Source organism: Elephas maximus, chromosome 12 (assembly GCF_024166365.1).
Source record: "Elephas maximus indicus isolate mEleMax1 chromosome 12, mEleMax1 primary haplotype, whole genome shotgun sequence".
NCBI lineage: Eukaryota > Metazoa > Chordata > Mammalia > Proboscidea > Elephantidae > Elephas > Elephas maximus.
In genome coordinates, this window is record NC_064830.1 from 52,718,413 (window position 1) to 52,743,079 (window position 24,667).

General features: G+C 37.6%; 1 protein-coding gene across 7 annotated transcripts in view; it reads right to left on the bottom strand.

Moving 5' to 3' along the window:
* The window catches only part of DMXL2 (Dmx like 2), a 249,253-nt gene that overhangs the window by 65,934 nt on the left and 158,652 nt on the right, over positions 1 to 24,667 (bottom strand). For 5 of the 7 annotated variants that reach the window (XR_007519764.1, XR_007519763.1, XR_007519766.1 and 2 more), the window contains 7 exons: positions 17,052 to 17,149; positions 16,464 to 16,629; positions 14,934 to 15,198; positions 12,259 to 13,346; positions 11,639 to 11,830; positions 9,714 to 9,790; positions 218 to 348 (listed from right to left, as the gene is read on the bottom strand). Coding sequence is in view for 3 of the 7 variants with exons in the window: in XM_049904983.1 (XP_049760940.1) it covers positions 218 to 348; positions 9,714 to 9,790; positions 11,639 to 11,830; positions 12,259 to 13,346; positions 14,934 to 15,198; positions 16,464 to 16,629; positions 17,052 to 17,149 (2,017 nt within the window). In the remaining 4 variants the exon portion in view is untranslated. The remainder of the gene's footprint in view (positions 1 to 217; positions 349 to 9,713; positions 9,791 to 11,638; positions 11,831 to 12,258; positions 13,347 to 14,933; positions 15,199 to 16,463; positions 16,630 to 17,051; positions 17,150 to 24,667) is intronic. The other 2 variants (XR_007519765.1, XM_049904985.1) reach the window with 1 other exon arrangement.

Genomic DNA, 24,667 nt, shown 5'->3' on the forward strand with positions numbered 1-24,667 from the left:
AGGGTTTCTAAGGTGCGGCTGGTGGATTTGAACTGCCAACTATTTGGTTAGCAGCCAGACAACATTATAGTACTTAAGAATTCCTAATCCACACCAGAAGACATCATCAAAAACAAACAAAAAACAAACACTATTCACCAAATCCACAAACAGTGACAATCCAGAAACTAAGTAGCTTTAAAAAAAGGAACTGTGAAAAAATATTTTAAATCCTTACCAGGCCATTGAGCAGGAGATGAATTCGGTGTTGCATGTTCTTCAATGCTTTCTGTTCTTAATCTTCGACGGTCACTTAAAAGAAGTCCTTGGTAAGCCATTCCTGTAAACTGATTTCCTTCAGTTTGACTGCTGAAACAAGTATGTTCTGTTATTTATTATCCTCATGGAAGTAGTAATTCACATGACATGCATCATTTATTTTAGATGATTTAGTAAAAAAAAGTTCTTAAAACTAAGTTCACTCTTCTAATGAGAATTTATTTTAGAAAGTTCTTGAAATGAGTTATAAATATTTATTAATAGTTTTATAAAACAAAATACCAAGATGATATGAATTTTATTTACTATGTTGGGCAGATGACATTTAGTTTTTTAAAGTCTTTTCCAGGGGCTACTTACTACTTTAAAATGTTTTCAGTTTTCTAAATGCTCCCATTTTTTTTTTTAATAATTTTATTGTGCTTTAAGTGAAAGTTTACAAATCAAGGCAGTCTGTCACATATAAGCTTAAGTACACCTTACTCCATACTCCCACTTACTCTCCCCCTGCGTCAGACCGCTCCCTCCTTCCAGTCTCTCCTTTCGTGATGATTTTGCCAGTTTCTAACCCTCTCTACCCTCCTATCTCCCCTCCAGACAGGACATGCCATCACAGTCTCAAGTGTCCACCTGATACAAGTAGCTCACGCTTCATCACCATCTCTCTCCTACCCACTGTCCAGTCCCTTCGTTGTCTGATGAGTTGTCTTCAGGAATGGTTCCTGTCCTGGGCCAACAGAAGGTTTGGGGACACTGACTGCAGGGATTCTTCTAGTCTCAGTCAGACCATTAAGTCTGGTCTTTTTATGAGAATTTGGGGTCTGCATCCCACTGTTCTCCTGTTCCCTCAGGGGTTCTCTGTTGTGCTCCCTGTCAGGGCAGTCATCGGTTGTGGCCGGGCACCATCTTGTTCTTCCGGTCTCAGGATGATCTAAGTCTCTGTTTCATGGGGCCCTTTCTGTCTCTTGGGCTCAAAATTATCATGTGACCTTGGTATTCTTCATTCTCCTTTGATCCAGGTGGGTTGAGACCAATTGATGCATCTTAGATGACTGCTTGTTAACATTTAAGACCCCAGATGCCACACTTCAAAGTGGGATGCAGAATGTTTTCATAATAGAATTATTTTGCCCATTGACTTAGAAGTCCCCTTAAGCCATAGTCCCCAAACCCCCGCCCTTGCTCCGCAGACCTTTAAAGCATTCAGTTTATCCCGGAAACTTCTTTGCTTTTGGACCAGTCCAGTTGAGCTGACCTTCCGTGTATTGAGTATTGTCCTTCCCTTCACCTAAAGTAGTTCTTATCTATTAACTAATCAGTAAATAACCCTCTACCACCCTCCCTCCCTCCCCCCCTCTTAACCACAAAAGTATGTGTTCTCAGTTTATACTATTTCTCAAGGTCTTATACAATATTCGTCCTTTTGCATCTGACTAATTTCACTCAGCATAATACCTTCCAGGTTCCTCCATGTTATGAAATGTTTCACAGATTTGTCACTGTTCTTTATCGATGCGTAGCATTCCATTGTGTGAATATACCACAATTTATTTAACCATTCATCCGTAGATGGACACTTTGGTTGCTTCCAGCTTTTTGCTATTGTAAACAGAGCTGCAATAAACATGGGTGTGCATATATCTGTTCGTGTGAAGGCTCTTATTCCTCTAGGGTATATTCTGAGGAGTGGGATTTCTGGGCTGTATTGTAGTTCTACTTCTAACTTGTAAAGAAAACGCCAGATAGATTTCCAAAGTGGTTGTACCATCTTACATTCCCACCAGCAGTGTGTAAGAGTTCCAATCTCTCTGCAGCCTCTCCAACATTTATTATTTTGTGTTTTTTGGATTAACGCTGGCCTTGTTGGAGTGAGATAGAATCTCATCGTAGTTTTAATTTGCATTTCTCTAATGCCTAATGATCGAGAGCATTTTCTCATGTATCTGTTAGCTGCCTGAATATCTTCTTTTGTCTTTTTGTGGTTGAGTTTTAACACAATCATATAGATTTTAGAGATCAGGCGCTGGTCGGAGATGTCATAGCTGAAAATTCTTTCCCAGTCTGTAGGTGGTCTTTTTACTCTTTTGGTGAAGTCTTTAGATGAGCATAGGTGTTTGATTTTTAGGAGCTCCCAGTTGTCTGGTTTCTCTTTGTCATTTTTGGTAATGTTTTGTATTCTGTTTATGCCTTGTATTAGGGCTCCTAACGTTGTCCCTATTTTTTCTTCCATGATCTTTATCATTTTAGTCTTCATGTTTAGGTCTTTGATCCACTTGGAGTTAGTTTTTGTGCATGGTGTGAGGTATGGGTCCTGTTTCATTTTTTGGCAAATGGATATCCAGTTATGCCAGCACCATTTGTTAAAAAGACTATCTTTTCCCCAATTAACTGACACTGGTCCTTTGTCAAATATCAGCTGCTCATATGTGGATGGATTTATATGGGTTCTCAATTCTGTTCCATTGGTCTATGTGCCTGTTGTTGTACCAATACCAGGCTGTTTTGACTACTGTGGCTGGATAATAGGTTCTAAAATCAGGTAGAGTGAGGTCTCCCACTTTCTTCTTCTTTTTCAGTAATGCTTTACTTATCCGGGGCTTCTTTCCCTTCCATATGAAGTTGGTGATTTGTTTCTCTATCACATTAAAAAACGTCATTGGAATTTGGATCAGAAGTGCATTGTATGTATAGATGGCTTTTGGTAGAAAGGACATTTTTACTATGTTAAGTCTTCCTATCCATGAGGCAAGGTATGTTTTTCCACTTCTGTAGGTCCTTTTTAGTTTCTTGCACTAGTACCATGTAGTTTTCTTTGTATAGGTCTTTTACATCTTTGGTAAGATTTATTCCTAAGTATTTTATCTACTTGGGGGCTACTGTGAATGGTACTGATTTGGTGATCTCTTCTTCGATGTTTTTTTTGTTGATGTAGAGGAATCCAAGTGATTTTTGTATGTTTATCTTATAACCTAAGACTCTGCCAAACTCTTTTATTAGTTTCAGTAGTTTTCTGGAGGATTCCTTAGGGTTTTCTGTGTATAAGATCATGTCATCTGCAAATAGAGATAATTTTACTTCCTCCTCGTGAATCTGGATGCCCTTTCTTTCTTTGTCTAGCCTAATTGCTCTATCTAGGACCTCTAGCACAATGTTGAATAAGAGCAGTGATAAAGGGCATCCTTGTCTGCTTCCCGTTCGCAAGGCAAATGCTTTCAGGCTCTCTCCATTTAGGGTGATGTTGGCTGTTGGCTTTGTATAGATGCCCTTTATTAGGCTGAGGAATTTTCCTTCAATTCCTATTTTGCTGAGAGTTTTTATCATGAATGGGTGTTGGACTTTGTCAAATGCCTTTTCTGCATCAATTGATAAGATCATGTGGTTTTTGTCTTTTGTTTTATTTATATGGTGGATTACATTAATGGTTTTTCTAATATTAAACCAGCCTTGCATACCTGGTATAAACCCCACTTGGTCGTGGTGGATAATTTTTTGATATGTTGTTGAATTCTATTGGCTAGAATTTTGTTGAGGATTTTTGCGTCTATGTTCAGGAGGGATATAGGTCTGTAATTTTCTTTTTTTGTGGTGTCTTTAACTGGTTTTGATATCAGGGATATGGTGGCTTCACAGAATGAGTTAGGTAGTATTCCATCATTTTCTGTGCTTTGAAATACCTTTAGTAGTGGTGGTGTTAACTCTTCTCTGCAAGTTTGGTAGAACTCTGCAGTAAAGCTGTCCGGGCCAGGGCTTTTTTTTGTTGGGAGGTTTTGGATTACCTTTTCAATCTCTTTTTTTGTTATGGGTCTATTTAGTTGTTCTACTTTTGATTGTGTTAGTTTAGGTAGGGAGTGTTTTTCTAGGAATTCATCCATTTCTTCTAGGTTTGCAAATTTGTTAGAGTACAATTTTTCATAATAATCTGGTATGATTCTTTTATTTTCAGTTGGGTCTGTTGTGATGTGGCCCATCTCATGTCTTATTTGGGTTATTTGTTTCCTTTCCTGTATTTCTTTAGTCAGTCTGGCCAATGGTTTATCAATTTTGTTAATTTTTTCAAAGAGCCAGCTATTGGCTTTGTTAATTCTCTCAATTGTTTTTCTGTTCTCTAATTTATTTAGTAGTTCAGCTCTAATTTTTATTATTTGTTTTCTTCTGGTGCCTGATGGATTCTTTTGTTGCTCGCTTTCGATTTGTTCAAGTTGTAGGGACAGTTCTCTGATTTTGGCTCTTTCTTCCTTATGTATGTGTGCATTTATCAATATAAATTGACCTCTGAGCACTGCTTTTGCTGTTTCCCAGAGGTTTTGATAGGAAGTATTTTCATTCTCGTTGCATTCTATGAATTTCTTTATTCCCTCCTTAATGTCTTCTATAACGCAGTCTTTTTTCAGCAAGGTATTGTTCAGTTTCCAAGTATTGGATTTCTTTTCCCTAGTTTTTCTGTTATTGATTTCCACTTTTATGGCCTTGTGGTCTGAGAAGATGCTTTGTAATATTTCAATGTTTTGGATTCTGCAAAGGTTTGTTTTATGACCTAATATGTGGTCTATTCTAAAGAATGCTCCATGTGCGCTAGAAAAAAAAGTATACTCTGCAGCTGTTGGGTGGAGTGTTCTGTATAAGTCCTTGAGGTCAAGTTGGTTGACTGTAGCAGTTAGGTCTTCCGTGTCTCTATTGAGCTTCTTACTGGATGTCCTGTCCTTCTCTGAAAGTGGTGTGTTGAAGTCTCCTTCTATAAATGTGGAGGTGTCTATCTCACTTTTCAATTCTGTTAAAGTTTGTTTTATGTATCTTGCAGCCCTGTCATTGGGTGCATAAATATTTAATATGGTTATATCTTCCTGGTCAATTGTCCATTTTATCATTATGTAGTGTCCTTCTTTATCGTTTGTGGTGGATTTAACTTTAAAGTCTATTTTGTCAGAAATTAATATTGCTACTCCTGCTCTTTTTTGCTTATTGTTTGCTTGATATATTTTTTTCCATCCTTTGAATTTTAGTTTGTTTGTGTCTCTAAGTCTAAGGTGTGTCTCTTGTAGGCAGCATATAGACGGATCGTGTTTCTTTATCCAGTCTGAGACTCCCTGTTTCTTTATTGGTGTATTTAGTCCATTTACATTCAGCGTAATTATAGATAAGTATGTGTTTAGTGCTGTCATTTTGATGACTTTTTCTGTGTGTTGTTGAGAATTTCATTTTTCCACTTACTTTTTTGTGCTGAGATGTTTTTCTTTGTAAATTGTGTTCATTTTCATAGTAGTTGAATTTATGTTTGCTGAGTAATTATGTTTTTCTTGTTTTTTATTTTGATTTATGGAGTTGTTAGACCTCTTTGTGGTTACCTTAATATTTACCCTTATTTTTCTAAGTAAAAACCTAACTTGTATTGTCTTATATCGCCTTGTTTCCCTCTCCATATGGCAGTTCTATGCCTCCTGTATTTAGTCCCTCTTTTTGATTATTGTGATCTTTTACATATTGACTTCAATGATCCCGTTTTGAGCATTGTTTTCTTTTTAAAATTAATCTTAATTTGTTTTTGTGATTTCCCTATTTGAGTTGATATCAGGATGTTCTGTTCTGTGACCTTGTGTTCTGCTGGTATCTGATATTATTGATTTTCTCACCAAACAATTTCCTTTAGTATTTCTTGTAGCTTTGGTTTGGTTTTCGTAAATTCTCTAAGCTTGTGTTTATCTCTAAATGTTTTAGTTTCACCTTCATATTTGAGAGAGTGTTGCTGGATATATGATCTTTGGCTGGCAGTTTTTCTCCTTCAGTGCTCTATATATGTCATCCCATTGCCTTCTTGACTGCATGGTTTCTGCTGAGTAGTCTGAACTTATTCTTATTGATTCTCCTTTGTAGGAGACCTTTCTTTTATCCCTGGCTGCTTTTAAATTTTTCTCTTTATCTTTGGTTTGGCAAGTTTGATGATAATATGTTTTGGTGATTTTCTTTTTGGACTTATCTTATATGGGGTTCGATGAGCATCCTGGATAGATATCCTTTCGTCTTTCATGATGTCAGGGAAGTTTTCTGCCAACAGATCTTCAACTATTCTTTCTGTATTTTCTATTATCCCTCCCTGTTCTGGGACTCCAATTACACGCAAGTTACTCTTCTTGGTAGAGTCCCACATGATTCTTAGGGTTTCTTCATTTTTTTTTTAATTCTTTTATCTGATTTTTTTCAGCTGTATTTGTGTCAATTCCCTTGTCCTCCAGGTCCCCCACTCTGCATTCCAATTGCTCGAGTCTGCTCCTCTGACTTCCTATTGAGTTGTCTAATTCTGTAATTTTACTGTTAATCTTTTGGATTTCTGAATGCTGTCCCTCTATGGATTCTTGCAACTTATTAATTTTTCCACTATGTTCTTGAATAATCTTTTTGATTTCTTCCACTGCTTTATCAGTGTGTTCCTTGGCTTTTTCTGCAGATTGCCTTATTTCATTTATGAGGTCATCCCTGATGTCTTGAAGCATTCTATAAATTAGTTTTTTATATTCTGCACCTGGCAATTCCAGGATCATATCTTCATTTGGGAAAGATTTTGATTCTTTAGTTTGGGGAGTTGTAGAAGCAATCATGGTCTGCTTCTTTATGTGGTTTGATATCGACTGCTGTTTCCGAGCCATCTATAAGATATTGTAATGATTTATTTTATATTTGCTCACTGAGCCTTATCTTGTTTTGTTTTCTTTCTATATATGTAGATGGGCTACTAGATTGCGCTGTCTTGATTGCTGTAACCCTTGAATCACTTATGTCCTATTACCAGCTGGTTTGGGTTGTTACCAGATATATAAACCTAAGAGTCTGTTCACTATTCTTGAGTAGAATCTGACTTTGGGTCATCAAGTGTGTGGTGCAGACTGTCACCTATCCACCTAGAGGAGTAGTGGTGATAGTTGTGTGCACCAGATTCTAGTAGCAGCAGGGGGTCACACTCCAGGGAGGCAGGATGCTGACAGGCTTCCCCCAAGTGCCAGTGAGGTAGGTGTGTCTCTTCTCCTAAAGCACTTTGGTGGGTGGGCTCTGCAGCTGTACCTTAGGCACCCAGTGCAAGTACCTCTATAGATTGGTAGGTGTCACCATCCTTAGGCCCCTAAGGCAGGAGGCTAAGTGGTCTGAGGGGAGCTTCAGCCCTCAGTTCCCCACTGTGGGTCAGTGAGGGCTCTGTTGAATATGCAGAGATATCAGACCTGGGAAACTTGTCCTTCCAGTAATCAGCTAAAACAATTCAGTCAGATCCCTCTCAGAATTGCCTTTGCATTATAATAGCCACCACGTTCCCTGTAGGGATGAAAGCCCAAGACAGTGGATCTCATATGCTTTGCTGGAGCTGGTTCTGTATTTTTAGTCCAATTAGGGAAGGATTTTTGGTCCCTGGGTTTTTTGTAGCTGCTTCTCTCAGGCCAGGAGAATGGATCAGGAAAAGACGAAAAAAAAAAAAAAAAAGGAAAACCGCAGAGCACTTCACTCTCTGGCTCAGGAAATTCCAAGGTTAATGAAGCCGCCTGGGATGGGCAGGGGAGGGATCAGATAAATAGGAGAGAGTAGCACCCTGGAATATAGACAAAGCTACTTATCTTGTTTGGTGATGACTGTTTTATCTGAGATTCCCGAGGGGTGTGTAGCCTGTGTGTGTTGGCTGGGTCGAGATTGCCCCCGAGGGTCAGGCCCATGTCCTGTGCTTGTGCTGCCTCAGAAGCCTTGGTCAGTTCCTCCGCTCCCAGTCCAAAGCCCAGCACCAAGGCTTCCTGGCTGGGACGCCGCACTCCAGGCTCCAAAATCAGTCACTGCCTCCCGGTGACTTCTTGTCCTGTCAGCCGTGTCGCTGCGCTGCCTGAGTACACTGGCTGGGCTTCCCCCGAGGTCACTTCTGTGGGCTAGGGCTGCGACCCCTGTTTGCACCGTTTCAGGATGCCGTGCTCAGCTCCCCTGCGCACAGTCCAAAGCCCAGTGCCAAGGTTTTCTGACTGGGACGCTGGCTCCAAGCTCTGAAAGTAGTCGCTGCTTCCCCGTGGTTGTTCGTTCTCAGTCTCTGTCACTCAGGTCAACACTTTAGAACTGTGTTTGATGGTCAGGGTTCGTAGATTGTCACGTATGTGATCGATTCACTTGTTTTTCCGAGTCTTTGTTGCAAGAGGGATCCGAGGTAGCTTCTGCCTAGTCAGCCATCTTGGCCCCCTCCCCTCCCATTTTTATTAAAAAAAAAAAGTCAGAGATAACAAGACTACTGTTGGTATAAGCACATCTTAGGTAAAAAGTCTCAGGGTACTACTCTTTTGCATTTTTTACTCTGTGAAGTTGTGTAAGCTTAATCCTGAATTAAAATCTAATACGTCCTTGAGAACTATATTTTAGAAATACCTAATCCTAAAGCCAAATACCTAATCCTAAAGCCAAATGTGTCTCTAAATATTTACTTCCCTTTTCATAATGACTATTTTTGTGAAGCTGGGGAAAATACAAAAAAAAGAAAGTAAAGATGACTCATTGAAAGTCAATCATAGACTAAAGACTGGGAAATGCACATTTTTTTTTTAAATATCCTTGGATTCTCAATTGGCACCATTTTAACCAGTGACAGTATCAAACAGCAAGTTGTTTTAGATTATTAAGATGACCACAGTCAACTGAATCAACTTTTTTAAACTTTAGATATCTAAATCTTTGAAGTTATTTATACCTGGCCTGATTGGAATCAAAACGCATACCATTTTGAGAGCATAATTCTTCACATAGTATCAAATGTTCCAAAAAAGGCTGTTAAATTTACCAAAAAAAACCTAGACATATGTCTAATATATATTTAACATGTATCTATTTATAAACTTTTCATTTATTATCGTAAACAATTTAAACTGGATTATCTTTTGAAGTGATCAATTTCTTAGTCCTTTAATTGTCATTAAGATGCAAATTATACAATGATGAAAGCAATTTGTCATTTAGAGAAATTCAAACCATTACTTCTAACTGATATCATTTCCAAAGACTTTTACGTCATACATAAATGGATAAGTAAAATTGATTTTAATAATTCCATTTTAGGAATATACTTTCTCATATTTTACAAAGCATTTCCTCCTTCAATTGAAAATCAGTTAAACAAACAGAAGTTAATCCAATGGTAAAAAATAATTCCTAAGGGGGAAAAATTTAGAAAACTTCATATCATAAATTATTTTGGACAACGAACACCTTTTCTTGAGGAAAAAAAAAGATGGTGATGATGTTAATTTCCATTTGCTATCTATTATTTTCTATATTCCCTGTTGTTACTAGGTGACAACTAAATTAATATTATTCTTGTCTCTCTTCCTAAAGTACACATAGCAGTCATATTTGGGGATTTTTCAGTCCACAAGAAATAAAACCTTAATATAACTCTAGAACAGTTTATTGTTGTCACTATATTAGGACAGTTTCGGGTGATTTTTTCTTACCTGTAGCTGTGACTGTCACATAGCGCTTGGTAAATTGATGCAGAAAGTGATGCTGCTAGTGAATGAAGTGTGTGCACCTAAAACCAAAACAGCCAGAATTACATTTTATACTAACATTTTTACCCAACAATTACATCTTAAAAATTAGAAAACATTCATGAAATCACCAACGACCCGGACTGTAAAAGATTACCACCTACTTTCAAACTTCTAAGACAACACTCACCCACCTTTATGTACATCCCTGCAAAAAAAGCCCACTGAGACACATCCACATCTTGATTGAATATTTACTTACTGTGAGTCTTTGATTTACCAGGCCGAGAATGAAATGCCAATGATCATACTAGTGGGACTTATTCTAGCCTACTGAAGATTAGCTTAAATAGTAATATTCCAAAAACACCAGAGTCAGAGTATGCATAGAATAGTCAGCACTTTTATTTAAGCTTGTCTTAGGAAACGCCTCTGGATAAATTTACTTGTTCTTTTCAAGAAGAATGAATTAAATCTGTTTAGTAAATACATCAATCACTGTGTGAAATGGCTGGTTTTCCAGAAAGCAAGTAACTTACTTAGTACTCATGAATGGGACATAGTCTTAGAATCTTAAATTTAGAAAATTTAAAAATTATCAATATAACATAAAAACCACATCCTAAAATGCCATACTGAATCAACACTGGACTCAGAAAATCTTAAAATCTGAAGAGAACTTAGAAACAGTTTCATACTCTGGAAGCCTTATCCAAATTTCTAAGAATTGGAAAAGTCTAATTAGAATTTATATGTATTTTATGCCTTCTCTATGTGCCCATATCCATTTGACAAATAATTTAAGTATTCTCCACTAAAATACTGATATAAATTAATTCGTGCTATAGTCTCTAATAGGTTAATATAATCAGTAAGTCTTGGGGTCTTCAGGAAAAACGTACTACCTGAGATTGAATGTGCCATTCAAACAAAAGAAATAAAAATTAAAATGTTAGGGCACCTGAGATGACATCAACAACTGGAGTTGGAAAACGCACAGCACAAGTAAGCTAGGCTATCACAGTGGAAGTCTGAACAACTCCCCAGGTCCTGCCTGCTCCCTGGTGTTCCTTGGAATGCATCAGTTTTTAAGTTCTCAGAGCAGAGCATAACGTTTAATTTTGGGTACTAACCCTATCAAAACTCCAACTGCCCCTAACAATTACATACAAAAACCCAAAAAGAATTGTTGCCATTGAGTCAATTCCGACTCATAGCGACCCTATAGGATGGAGAAGAACTGCCCCCACAGGGTTTCCAAGGTTGAAAATCTTTATGCAAGCAGACTGCCACATCTTTCTGCCACAGAGCAGCTGGTGGGTTTGAACTGCCAACCTTTCAGTTAGCTGCCAAGCACTTAACCACTGCGCCACCAGGGCTCCTATCACATAAAAAAAAAAAAAAAAATTACATAGCCCCCCAATAAATATAGTCACCAGGGAAACTATAATGAAGATACTCTGGGACCGTTTCTGATCACTCACGGTTCTCTCCCAGGTTCTCTCCCAACTTACATTTTTACAACATCTTGGCATATAAGCAAATAGGTATGTATATTTCTAACTTAATGGCTCATTTAAGGAAAATGGAGGATCAAAAGAAATACTGTGGCTAGGACACAGTCTAGAAAATGAGTTTTATTATGAAAAAGGATTTGCCTGTCTTAAAGGAAGGCAATAACTTTTCCAGAAGTAAGAAGAATGCTTACTTTTAAATTACATTTATTGGACAAATAATCTTGAATTAATAAAAAAAAATTAATAGGGAGAGAGAAATTAGCCCATAAAACCACTCTAAAATATTTCCTCTAAGTTCAAATTACAAGAAAAGTATAACATATTTATCTTCTCAGTGTGTATGATATCAAATGATCATAAACTTTACATTACCTTCACATCTTCAATATTGGGATGAGGTGGTGTTTTCATCTGAACGATGGTATAAAGTATATCATGGATGTGATTATTTAAGTACAATACAGGATTAGCTATGACTGTTTTTGTTGAAGCAATACTTGCTGAAAGCAGAGGGAGGGTAGTAGGCAATGGTAGTGGAGACTGGAGCTGCTTTACTGTAGTTTCCTAGGGAAGACAGTGGATTTTTTTTCAAAGTGGTTAAAATTAAGAAGAAAAAAAATTAATAATTATCTGATAAATACTGGTGATAAACATTTGAATAAAAGCAATATGTTCACTTACTTATTCATTCATCCCACCAGAATTTATTGAGTATCTGGTATGTACCAGGCACTATGCTAGATGTCAAAAGTACAAAGATGCATATAACATGTTGTGCTCTCAAGTTTCGAAGGCTACTCCTAATTACCCAATTTTAGTCTAAAAAGACCCATGGAGAGAGCAAATATCTGCCTCCTACAGACAGAGGAGCTAAACATATTTAGATTAGCTAGTGTTTTTTTTTTAGTGAAAGGAGCTTTATAGCTATAAATGGAAAAGCTAGTGAAATTATTAAAAATACACAAGATCGAAAATAAAAATGATGTTCATACCTGCTGGGATTCTTGTAGCAAAAATTTGAGTTCCATCCTTACTGAGGCCAGACCCCCACCTTGGGCCCCATGAAGGCTACAGTAACTAAGAAACACCCTTAGGAGATCTTGATTTTTCTGCAACCATAACTTCCGTCGTTCTGCATGCTCTCGTTTAGCCTGTAATCGTCGTCTTTCTATTTGGTGGCGCTCATAGGAACCAATATCTGGTTTGTCCACCATTTCTCCCTGATCCAGAAGATCACTCTCTTCTTTGGAATATGTTTTACCAGAATATTCTTTAATAACTGATTCATGATTACATATCTCATGCAAGGCAGCAATTTCCTTTTCAAGCCAGTTATAAAGTTGAAATCTGAGTTTCCCTCCATCTACTTCATAACCTGTAGCCAATGTTCTTAGTTCAGTCATGAGAATCTTTAAACAGGCTCTGAATTTTAGTTGTTCAGCAATCACATCAACTTCAGTGTCACCTTTAAGAGAATCCTCTTCCTGAGGAGTCAATAACATACTAGGGTCTGGGACTTTCTGATCTTCTTGTCTATCTTTTTCCCTGTCATCTGTACTTTTCATTACTAAACCAATGCCATCTTCTTCCTCTACTTCTAAGGCACTATCATTATCATGCTCTTCCCCCCAATCAAGATTAAGAGGTTCCTCATCAGCTTTTACTATTGGCTGACTCCAGTCAATCTGTGATGAAGCTGTATTTGACCAATCAGTACCAGAACTTCCATTGACATCTCTCAGAGTTTGTGATTCTGAAGGTATATCACCCATCTTCTTAGGAACGAAGTCAGGCTGATCGTTTTTTGCAGGTAAGGTAGATATTTTGGTTACTTTTGGAATTTTGGAGAGTACTTCCAAGGCTAAAACAGGGCATCCAACTTTAAAATGAGCATTTGCAGTGGTAAAGAATAATTTTCTTTCTATGAGGTTAATTTTATCAACAAAGTTTTTCTCAGTTTTGAGTCCTAAAGTTGCCAAAGTTCCTTCAGGGGAGGCAAGGTTTCTTCGAATAAGCAAAGGATGAGTTCGAAGATAGTTGTAAAAACTAAACACCATTGGGTTACAAGATTTGATGATAACTATAGAAACCAAACAGACACAACCACAAGGTATTATGTTAATCTGTACTTATATTTTAAAAGAATACAATTTGTCATCATTTATTCAAAATGGAAGACCCTTAAATATTAACCTAGGATAAGTTAAACTATGGTACATCCACACAATGTAGAACTATGCAATTAAAACAAAGAATCTCCTTATATGCTGCTATGGAGTGACACGAGGAGCTCTGGTGTTGTGGTGGTTAAGCACTCAGCTCCAAACCAAAAGGCCAGTGGTTCAAACCCACCAACCACCAACCACTCAGAAGAGATGACAGTCTGCTTCCATAAAGATTACAGCCTTGGAAACCCTATGGGGCAGTTCTACTCTGTCCTATAGGGTCGCCATGAGTCAGAATTGACTTGATGGCAGAGTTATTTATGGTGCGATGTCCAGGATATGCTAAGTAAAAGAAGCTATAGAAAAGTGTGTATAGTATACTCCTTTTATATAACAAAGGGAAGAGGGAATATAAACACACACACACACTTGCTTGAAATTTCTAAACAGAAGCAAAAACAAATTTTAAAGATTGTTCCCATAAAAAGAAAGGGGGAAACAGAGTAGAGGGAGAAACAGAAGAAGAGGGGATGGGGAAAGATGCTAGATTTCTCTGAAAACATCTTGGTTTTATGTATTTATTTAACTGTTCTTCTGTTGGAAACCCTGGTGGCGTAGCGGTTAAGAGTTCGGCTGCTAACTAAAAATGATAGGCAGTTCAAATCCACCAGGTGCTCCTTGTAAACTCTATGGGGCAATTCTACTCTGTCCTACAGGGTCGTTATGAGTTGGAAATCACTGGACAGCCCCAGGTTTGGTTTTTGGTTTGTTCTTCTATTGATGACTCCTTAGAATGTTCCATTGTTTTGTTGTTGTTGTTATTGCAAACAATGCTGATAAATATTCTTCTGATGCTTTAAAAAAAACTCAATTATCTGGGCAACTAAGAGTAAAGGAAATTTACCACACAAGGACAAAGTTTTTTCAGGCTCATGCACTGAACTAACATGCGTAACTGCCCAGATTCCTACTTTCTTTTTAAAAGTTGGATATATGACCATGTGGAAAAAGCTGTATAACACGGTAAACAATCTGTAAGCTTCAGCTTAATATACGTGAAATTAGAATAACATGATATTCTTATCTTATGTATTTAATATATGGCTTTGACTGTAAAAATGTGTGTGGTCTTAACCAAAATCCAAACCAAACCCAGTGCTGTCAAGTCGACTCCGACTCATAGCAACCCTATAGGACAGAGTAGAACTGCCCTATGGAGTTTCCAAGGAGCACCTGGCAGATTCAAACTGCCAACCCTTTGGTTAGCAGCCGTAGCACTTAACCACTAAGCCACCACGGTTTCCTGTGATGTCTTAGTACTACTTAAATTAGAACAACATGATAGATTCAATTATAAGTAGTAAGTGACTAATCCTTTAGCCACACAAAGTTTGATTTTTTTAATTGAAAAGTAAATCTGCTAATGACTGTTCTATATATCTGAGTACCAGTTCAGAAACTATCTTCCTTAAAAATATAGAGAAACTCACAAAATACCTTACCTTGAGGTTCATCCTCCTCCTTTGGTGTTTGTTCTAGTAATGTGTCCAAAGCTCGGGTGTAATCTTTCATTATCCAATAGGCAAGACTACGCAGAAAAGGATCAGGATGTAATCTTTTGCAATTGAATCCTGAGCCATCCTTCTGGCAACCCAAAATCTTCTGATTTAAGATGGCTATATAAGTTGATGAAGTCTCAAATTCAGATTCATACAAACGTGCAATAACCATGGCTAGCTGAATATCTTCCATTTTTTCAAGACATACCTGTAAGTTTAAATATTTAGAAAAACTTATTTAGAGAAACAAACTATTTCACCTATATCCTGAAATTTATCTACTATTTATATTCTCATGGTATGAGGGGGGGCCCAGTGGTTGAGACAGTGAAAAGTAGTTAAATGACTGATAGGAGATTAAGAACAGCAACGATAAGAGACTAGAACTTAGTAGCTTTCAAACTTAACGATAAGCATAAAACAAGGTATATCAACGTCATCTCCAAGTTAGGTCAATTTAAATTAATTACATTAGTTTTTAAATTAACTATCACTGTGACATTTGAATTTATGTACCAGTTCTTCTAAATTTTCAAAAATATTTTCATATCAAAATAATTATTACTATTTTAAAGGACCTTCTGTTTACACAGCAAATAGATATGCAACTTATAGAATAAAGCCACATATTCTATTCCTTCTCTCTGGGAGAGTATATTCTAATAAAATTTCTGACCTTGAGAATTTGAGGTCATTCAGGCAATATGAGGGTTCCTCAATCAATCAACAGTTCTCTTCTTTGCCTGAGCATCTTCTAGGCTAAAACTCCCGTTTAAAAATTATAAGCATTTGTTGTTTTTAAAATCATATGCCTCAAATAGTTTTGAAAATTTAACTAATTCTAAATATAAAGTACTGACTTTATTGAATATTTAATATTTCTTCTATCATGTATTACTTCTATTCCTTTTTCCTTCACCTACTTGCATTGTTTATAGTGAGTGTACGTATACTATGAGGAAAACATAATAAACTGAAATGTGTAATTACTCTCATAATCAGCTGTCAGAATTATATATCAAAAAAAAAAAATGCTAGAGTTTTACCTCCTAACATTTTTCTTTTCCAATATCTAGGACAACTGTATTACAAGACAGTACAAATTACAATTTCAGGTCTTTATCTATGATATATTTCACTTGGAAGAAAAAGGTATTTGCCTTTCTGTAGCAGATAAAGAGGTTGTAGCCTATGAAGTTACATAGTTTGGAGTGACACGATGAACAAGAAGACAACATTCATAAACCATATTTTGCCATTTCTCATACATTTTACACATTGTCTGGAAATGTTTTCATTTCTGTTTATCCCTTGAGTTTCTTTACAGTTTTATTTACCACAGCACCACTGTTTAAGTTCAGCAGCCTCTGTAATTAGTCTCTGACCTTACAAATATATGACCAAAAAAAAAATGACTTTTTTAGGTTTTCAATTTCTTAACAAGTATTTCAAAGCATGTTTTCTTATTTGTACCTCTATGGCATCTTTCAATGAACCAGCTAACAAGAAAAAAGCAGCAGATTGTTCAAAGCGCTGTTTTCCAAGTAAAGAAAAAGCATTTTTCAAAGCGGCTTTACGCCACCTATCTTCATTAAAGTTGTGGCTGAAAAATGTTGTCATTTTTTCATCATGCTGTGACCTGGGAATCAGAGCATAAAGATCAGTGGTTAAGCCAAATTTAAAATAAAATTACTCAAATATCCATCTAAAAGAAAAACAATAACTTCAGTGATAGGTATTCAACATCAAGCTTCTTTTCACTTCTTCCAATAAGGAAAGCTAGCATAACAATGCCCTACTGATACATAAATAGGAAGCATGAGCATTTTTTAGTTTACAAACTGCTTTCATCAACTTTTTTTCTACCCCACCCTTTAGGTTAAATTGAAAAGATATTTTGCTCATTTTTTACAGATAAAGCAACCAAGGCACAAAGAATTAAGCTGTTTTTTTTTTTTTTTTTTTACCAAGCTCATCTAACTAGTTTCAAAAGCACTAAGTTTCTAATTCTCAGCACAATCTTCACTTCATTAAACTGTGTTACGCGTTGATGCAGCTTACCTAAACAAACCCCATACTACTGCTTTCTTCTTCATTGAAAGATAGAACAATGCAGCATCCAAGGCATCATTGTTCCTTTGAAAAGAAGCTTTAGCAACCTAAACGGTAAATAAAATGTTACAGAAAATTAACTATTTGATATTACAATCAATTAATCAACAATTAATGATTTTCTGCTACTCCCAAGGCTGAAGGAAACTATGGAGATGGGAAAAAGTTGGTTCTATTCCACAACGTCTGCTATCTTACAATACATGGTCCTAGAGACAACCATTTGCATACTAGTAATTATAAAAAAAGTAATAGCAGCTAACATTTACTGACTACTTAATATGCACCAGACACCAGTCTAAGCACTTTTCACATTATCTTACTGAATCACTACACCCCATGAGGCACGAATATTAACCCTGTTTTACAGATGAGGAGAGTAAGACAGAGAGGAGTTAATTGCCTAAGGTCCCAAAGCAAGGGCTGAGAAGGGGTTGGAGCCCAGGTAGTAATAAGTCTAACACAGGAAATCGTATGGAACACAGAATATTCAATAGATGTCATCTTTTTTCTCAAAAATTAAACATATTACATTTCTTAATGTTTTCTAAAAGGTTAAAATGCTAATTTCTATCATATAAATGATTTTACAATTTAAGATTCTCAACTAATATTGATACAGATATCTGTGAATAGATTTCAATTACATACAGGTTTTTTTTTTTTTTAAAGAAGCACAGACAAAAATAAATGTTTTTTTTTTTTTTTTGCTTATTTTTTCTTTCTTTAAAACTGTACTTTAGATGAGGGATTACATAACTACTTTCTCATCAAACAGTACACACATTGTTCTAGGACACTGGTTAACAACCCCGTAACATATCATCACTCTCCCTTCTCAACCCTGAGTTCCCTATTACCAGCTTTCCTGTTGCCTCCTGCCTTCTAGTCCCTGCCCCAGAACTGGTGTGCCCCTTTAGTCTTGTTTTGTTCCATAGGCCTGTTCAATCTTTGGCTGAAGGGTGACCCTCAAGAGGGACCTCATTACTGAGCTGAAAGGGTATCTGGGGGCCATACTTTCGGGGTTCTCCGGTCTCTTTCAGGCCAGCAAGTCTGGTCTTTCTTTTTCAGTCACAATTTTGTTCTACATTTTTCTCCAGCTCTGTCCAGGACCTTCTATCATGACCCTGTCAGAGTAGTCAGTGTTCATAGACAGGTACCAACTAGTTTTACTGGACTCAGTCTGGTGGAGGCCATAGTAGATGTGGTCCATTAGTCCTTTGGGCTAATCTTTCCCTATATCTTCAGTTTTCTTCATTTTTCCTTGCATCCGAAGGGGTGAGACCAGTGTAATATCCTAGATGGCCGTTCACCGGCTTTTAAGACCCCACACGCTACTCACCAGAGTAGTTGTTGTTGTTAGTTGCCGTTGAGTCAGTCCCGAGTCATAGCGACCCTATGCAGAACAGAACGAAACACTGCCTGGTCCTGCACCATCTTTACAATCATTGTTATGCTTGAGCTCATTGTTGCAGCCACTGTGTCAATCCACCTCGTTGAGGGTCTTCCTCTTTTCCACTGACCCTGTACTCTGCCAAACATGATGTCCTTCTCCAGGGACTGATCCCTCCTGACAACATGTCCAAAGTATGTAAGATGCAGTCTCATCATCCTTGCTTCTAAGGAGCATTCTGGTCATAACTTCTTCCAAGACAGATTTGTTCGTTCTTTTCCCAGTCTATGGTATATTCAATATTCTTCACCAACACAATTCAAAGGTGTAAATTCTTCTTCAGTCTTCCTTATTCATTGCCCAGCTTTCACATGCACATGATGTGATTGAAAATACCATGGCTTGGGTCAGGCTCACCTTAGTCTTCAAGGTGACATCTTTGCTTTTCAACACTTTAAAAAGCGGTCCTTTGCAGATTTACCCAATGCAATGCATAGTTTGATTTCTTGACTGCTGCTTCCATGGCTGTTGATTGTGGATCCAAGTAAAATGAAATCCTTGACAATTTCAATCTTTTCTCCATTTATCATGATGTTGTTCATTGGTCCAGTTGTGAGGATTTTTGTTTTCTTTATGTTGAGGTGCAATCCAGACTGAAGGCTGTGGTCTTTGATTTTCATTAGTAAGTGCTTCAAGTCCTTTTCACTTTCAGCAAGGAAGATTGTGTCTACATAACACAGGGTGTTAATGAGTCTTCTCCAATTCTGCTACATTGTTCTTCTTCATATGGTCTGGCTTCTCAGATTATTTGCTCAGCATACAGATCCAATAGGTATGATGAAAGGATACAACCCTGAGGCACACCTTTCCGGACTTTAAATCAAACAGTATCCCCTTGCTCTGTCCAAACAAATTCCACTTGATCTACGTAAAGGTTCCTCATGAGCACAATTAAATGCTCTGGAATTCTCATTCTTCACAATGTTATCCACAATTTGTTATGATCCACACAGTTGAATGACTTTGCATATTCAATACAACACAGGTAAACATCCTTCTGGTATTCTCTGCTTTCAGCCAAGATCCATCTGACATCAGCAATGATATTCCTGGTTCCACAGCCTCTTCTGAAATGGGTCTGAATTTCTGGCAGTTCCCTGTCGATACACCGCTGCAGCCGTTTTTGAATGATCTTCAGCAAAATTTTGCTTGCGTATGATATTAGTGATATTGTTCTATAATTTCCACATTTGGTTGGATCACCTTTCTTGGGAATAGGCATAAATATGGATCTCTTCCAGTCAGTTGGCCAGGTAGCTGTCTTCCGTATTTCTTGGCATAGACAAGTGAGCACCTCCAGCACACTGCATCCATTTGTTGAAACATCTCAATTGATATTCCATCAATTCCTGGAGGCTTGTTTTTTGACAATGCCTTCAGAGCAGTTTGGAATTCTTCCTTCAGTACCATCAGTTCCTGATCATATGCTACCTTTTGAAATGGCTGAACATCGACTAATTCTTTTTGGTATAATGACTCTGTGTATTCCTTCCATCTTCTTTTGATGCTTCCTGAGTCATTTAATATTTTCCCCCATATAATCCTTCATTATTGCAACTCGAGGCTTGAATTTTTTCTTCAGTTCTTTCAGCTTGAGAAAGGCTGTGTGTTCTTCCCTTTTGGTTTTCTATCTCTAGCTCTTTGCACATGTCATTATAATTCTTTGTCTTTTCAAGCTGCCCTTTGAAATCTTCTGTTCAGTTCTTTTCCTTCATCATTTCTTCCTTTTGCTTTAGCTGCTTGACATTCATGAGCAAGTTTCAGAGTCTCCTGTGACATCCATCTTTGTCTTTTCTTTCTTTCCTTTCTTGAAAAGATGCCAGAGTAGAATGTAGAACAAATTCTTTATGAACTATATTATGCCAACTGGGCTAGATGTTCCCAGCGACCATGGTCCCCAAAGCCTTCGGCACAGCAATTCGGTCCCTCAGGGAGTTTGGATGTGTCTATGGAGCTACCATGACCTTGCCTTGTACAGGTTTGTGCTGGCTTCCCCAGTACTGTGTACAGCCTACACTTCACCAAAGTTTCCACTTATCGTCTATTAAGTGTTTTTCCATCCCCTTCCTTGTAACCAACAAAGATTGTTTCTTTTTGTACATAAACCTTTTCATGACTTTTTACAGTAGTGGTCTCATCCAATATTTATCACTTTGTGATTGACTTATTTCACTCAGCATAATGCCCTCTAGATTCATCCATGTTAGGAGTTGCTTCACAGATTCTTTATCATTACATAATACTCCACCGTGTGTAGGTACCACAGTTTATCCATTCATCTGTCAATGGACATCTAGGTTGTTTCCAACTTTTTTTTTTCTATTAGCATTTAGTGAACAAAAAATTTGTTGGACCAATGAAGACCCTCCTGACTGTTAAGAAAGGCAAGTGTAAATGTAGGATCACAGCTTCTAGCCAATCTGTGAAAAGGTGAAGCTTTCAATGGTCTTGCCCATTTCATAATGTTAATATACACTGATGATTCTGTAATGTCCTTTGGACTCAGGCAGACGTGGCTGTGGCAGCATGCTTGTCCGTTTTCCCATTCTTGCTTATTCGGTAGTTTCCTTGGATTCAGACAGTCGTAGCTCTAGCAGCATGCTGGTCTGTTTGCCCACTTTCATCTGTTCTGTAGCATTTCCTCACATTCTGGTAGACATTAGCTCTGGCACCTTGCTTGTTTGCTTCCCACTTTTGTCTTTTTGAATATATGCTGAATAAAACTTTCTTTTTGCTTTACTAAACTTTGTGAATTTTTTTTTAACCCCGCAACAAGTGGTTAAGTGGTTCCTAGCTAAGTTTGATCTTTGCTCAACCATTGTCTGGCTGTGTAACTTTGAGCAAGTGTCGTGGATTGAATTATATCCCCCAAAAAATGTGTGTATCAACTTAGTTAGGCCATGATTCCCAATATTCTGTGACTGTCCTCCATTTCGTGATTGTAATTTTATGTTAAAGAGAATTAGGGTGGGATTGTAACTCCTGTATCGGGTCACACCCCAGATCCAAGGTAAAGGGATTTCCCTGGGGTATGGCCTACATCACCTTTTATCTCTCAAGAGATAAAAGGGAAGCTAGCAGAGAGAGGGATCTCATATGTTTCCAACTTTTTGCTATTGTGAACAATGTTGCAAAGAACATGGGTTGTGCCTATGTCTGTGTGATGACTCTTATCTCTCTAGGATATAATCATACAAGTGGGAATGCTAGATCATATGGTATTTCTATTTCAAGCTTTCCAAGGAAGTGCCATATCATTTTCCAAAAAGGTTGTATCATTTTGCATTCCCACCATCAATGCATAAGAGCTCTCATCTCCCTGTAGCCCCTCCAATATTTGTTATTTCCTCTTATTGATTCATGCTGGTAATGCCAGGGTAAGATGGTATCTTGTTGTGGTTTGAATTTGCATTTCTCTAATGTCTAGAGATCATGAGCATTTTCTCATGTGTCTGTTGGCCACTTGAGTGTCTTCTTTGGTGAAGTATCTGTTCATTTCCTTTGCCCATCTTTTAACTGGATTGTCTTTTTGTTGTAGAAGTGTTGGATTTTCTTGTACATTTTAGAGATTAGACTTTCGTCTGATTTGTAATAGCCCAAAATTTTTTCCCAGTCTGCAGGTTCTCTTTTTACTCCTTTGGTGAAGTTTTTTGATGAGCATAACTGCTTAATTTTTAGAAGATCCCATTTATCTAGCTTATCCTCTAGAGCTTGTGTATTGTTGGCTGTGGTTTCTATCCTGTTAATGCTGTGTATTAGGGCCTCTTGCATTGATCTTATTTTTTCTTCTATGAACTTAATAGTTTTGGGCTTTATATTTATGTCTCTGATCCATTTTGATCTAGCTTTTGTATATGGTGTGAGGTATGGGTCCTTTTTCATTTTTTTTTTTGCAGATAAACAACCAGTTTTGCCAGCACCATTCGTTAAAAAGACTCTTTTCTCCATTTGATAGACATTGGGCCCTTGTCGAAGATCAGGTGACCATAGGTGGATAGATGTAAATCTGCGTCCTCAATTCTGTTCCATTGGTCAGTGTATCTGCACTGTGCCAGTACCAAGCTGTTTTGACAACTGTAACTGTATAGGAGGTTCTGAGCTCATGTAGTCTGAGTCCTCCTACTTTATTCTTCTTCAATATCACTTTACTTATGCAGGGCTTCTGCCATTTCCATATGAAGTTAATGATAAGTTTTTCCTTATGTTTAAAGAATGCTGTTGGTATTTGGATTGGTATTGCACTGTATTTGTAAATCGCTTTGAGGGGAATCGTCATTTTCAAAATATTGACTCTATCCAGCCATAAGCATGGTATGTTTTTCCATTTATATAGAACTCTTTTGGTTTCCTGCAGTAGAGTTTTGTAGTTTTCTTTGTATAGGTCTTTTACATCCCTGGCCAGATTTATTCCCAAGTATTTTACTATTTTAGGAGTTATTATAAATGGTATTGTTTTCCTGATTTCCTCTTCATTGTTCTCATTATCGGTATATAGGAATCCAACTGATTTTTCTATGTTTCTCTTATATCCTGCTATTCTGCTGAATGTTTTTTTTTTTTTTTATAATTTTCATTGTGCTTTAAGTGAAAGTTTACAAATCAAATCAGTCTCAAACACAAAAACTTATACACACCTTGCTACATATTCCCAATTATACTCTCCCTAATGAGACAGCCCGCTCTCTCCCTCCACTCTCTTTTCGTGTCCACATCGCCAGCTTCTAACCCCCTCTACCCTCTCATCTCCCATCCAGCCAGGAGATGCCGACATAGTCTCAAGTGTCCACTTGATCCAAGAAGCTCACACCTCAACAGCATCCCTCTCCAATCCACTGTCCAGTCTAATCCATGTCTGAAGAGTTGGCTTCAGGAATGGTTCCTGCCCTGGGCCAACAGGTGGTCTGGAGGCGATGACCACAGGGGTCCTTCTACTCTTAGTTACACCATTAAGTCTAGTCTTTTTATGAGAATTTGGGGTTTGCGTCCCACTGCTCTCCTGCTCCCTCAGGGGTTCTCTGTTGTGTTCCCTGTCAGGGCAGTCATCGGTTGTAGCCGGGCACCATCTAGTTCTTCTGGTCTCAGGATGATGTAGTCTCCGGTTCATGTGGCCCTTTCTGTCTCTTGGGCTCGTAATTACCTTGTATCCTCAGTGTTCTTCATTCTCCTTTGATCCAAGTGGGTTGAGACCAATTCATGCATCTTAGATGGCTCCTTTTTAGTGTTTAAGACCCCAGACGCCACTCTTCACAGTGGGACGCAGCATGTTTTCTAATAAATTTTATTATGCAAATTGACTTAGATGTCCCCTGAAACCATGGTCCCCAAACCCCTGCCCCTGCTACACTAGCCTTCAAAGCATTCAGTTTATTCAGGAAATTTTCATGCTTTTGGATTAGTCCAGTTGTGCTAACCTCCCCTGTATCGTGTGTTGCCTTTCAGTTCACCTAAAGTAGTTCTTATCTACTATCTAATTAGTGAATGCCCCTCTTCGATCCTCCCTCCTTCCCCACCTCGTAACCACAAAGGAATGTTTTCTTCTCAGTTTAAAGTATTTCTCAAGTTCTTATAATAGTGGTCTTATACAATATTTGTCCTTTTGCAACTAATTTCACTCAGCATAATACCTTCCAGGTTCCTCCATGTTATGAAATGTTTTACAGACTCCTCACTGTGAATATACCATAATTCATTTATCCATTCATCCATTGATGGGCACCTTGGTTCCTTCCATCTTTTTGCTATTGTACACAGTGCTGCAATAAACATGGATGTGCGTATATCTGTTCGTGTAAAGGCTCTTATTTCTCTAGGGTATATTCCAAGGAGTGGGATTGCTGGATCCTATGGTAGTTCTATTTCTAGCTTTTTAAGGAAGGGCCAAATCAATTTCCAAAGTGGTTGTACCATTTGACATTCCCACCAGCAGTGTATAAGTGTTCCAATCTCTCCACAGCCTCTCCAACATTTATTATTTTGTGTTTTTTGGATTAATGCCAGCCTTTTTGGAGTGAGATGACATCTCATTGTACTTTTGATCTTCAATTCTCTAATGGCTAATGATCGTGAACATTTCCTCATGTATCTCTTAGCTACCTGAATGTCTTCTTTAGTG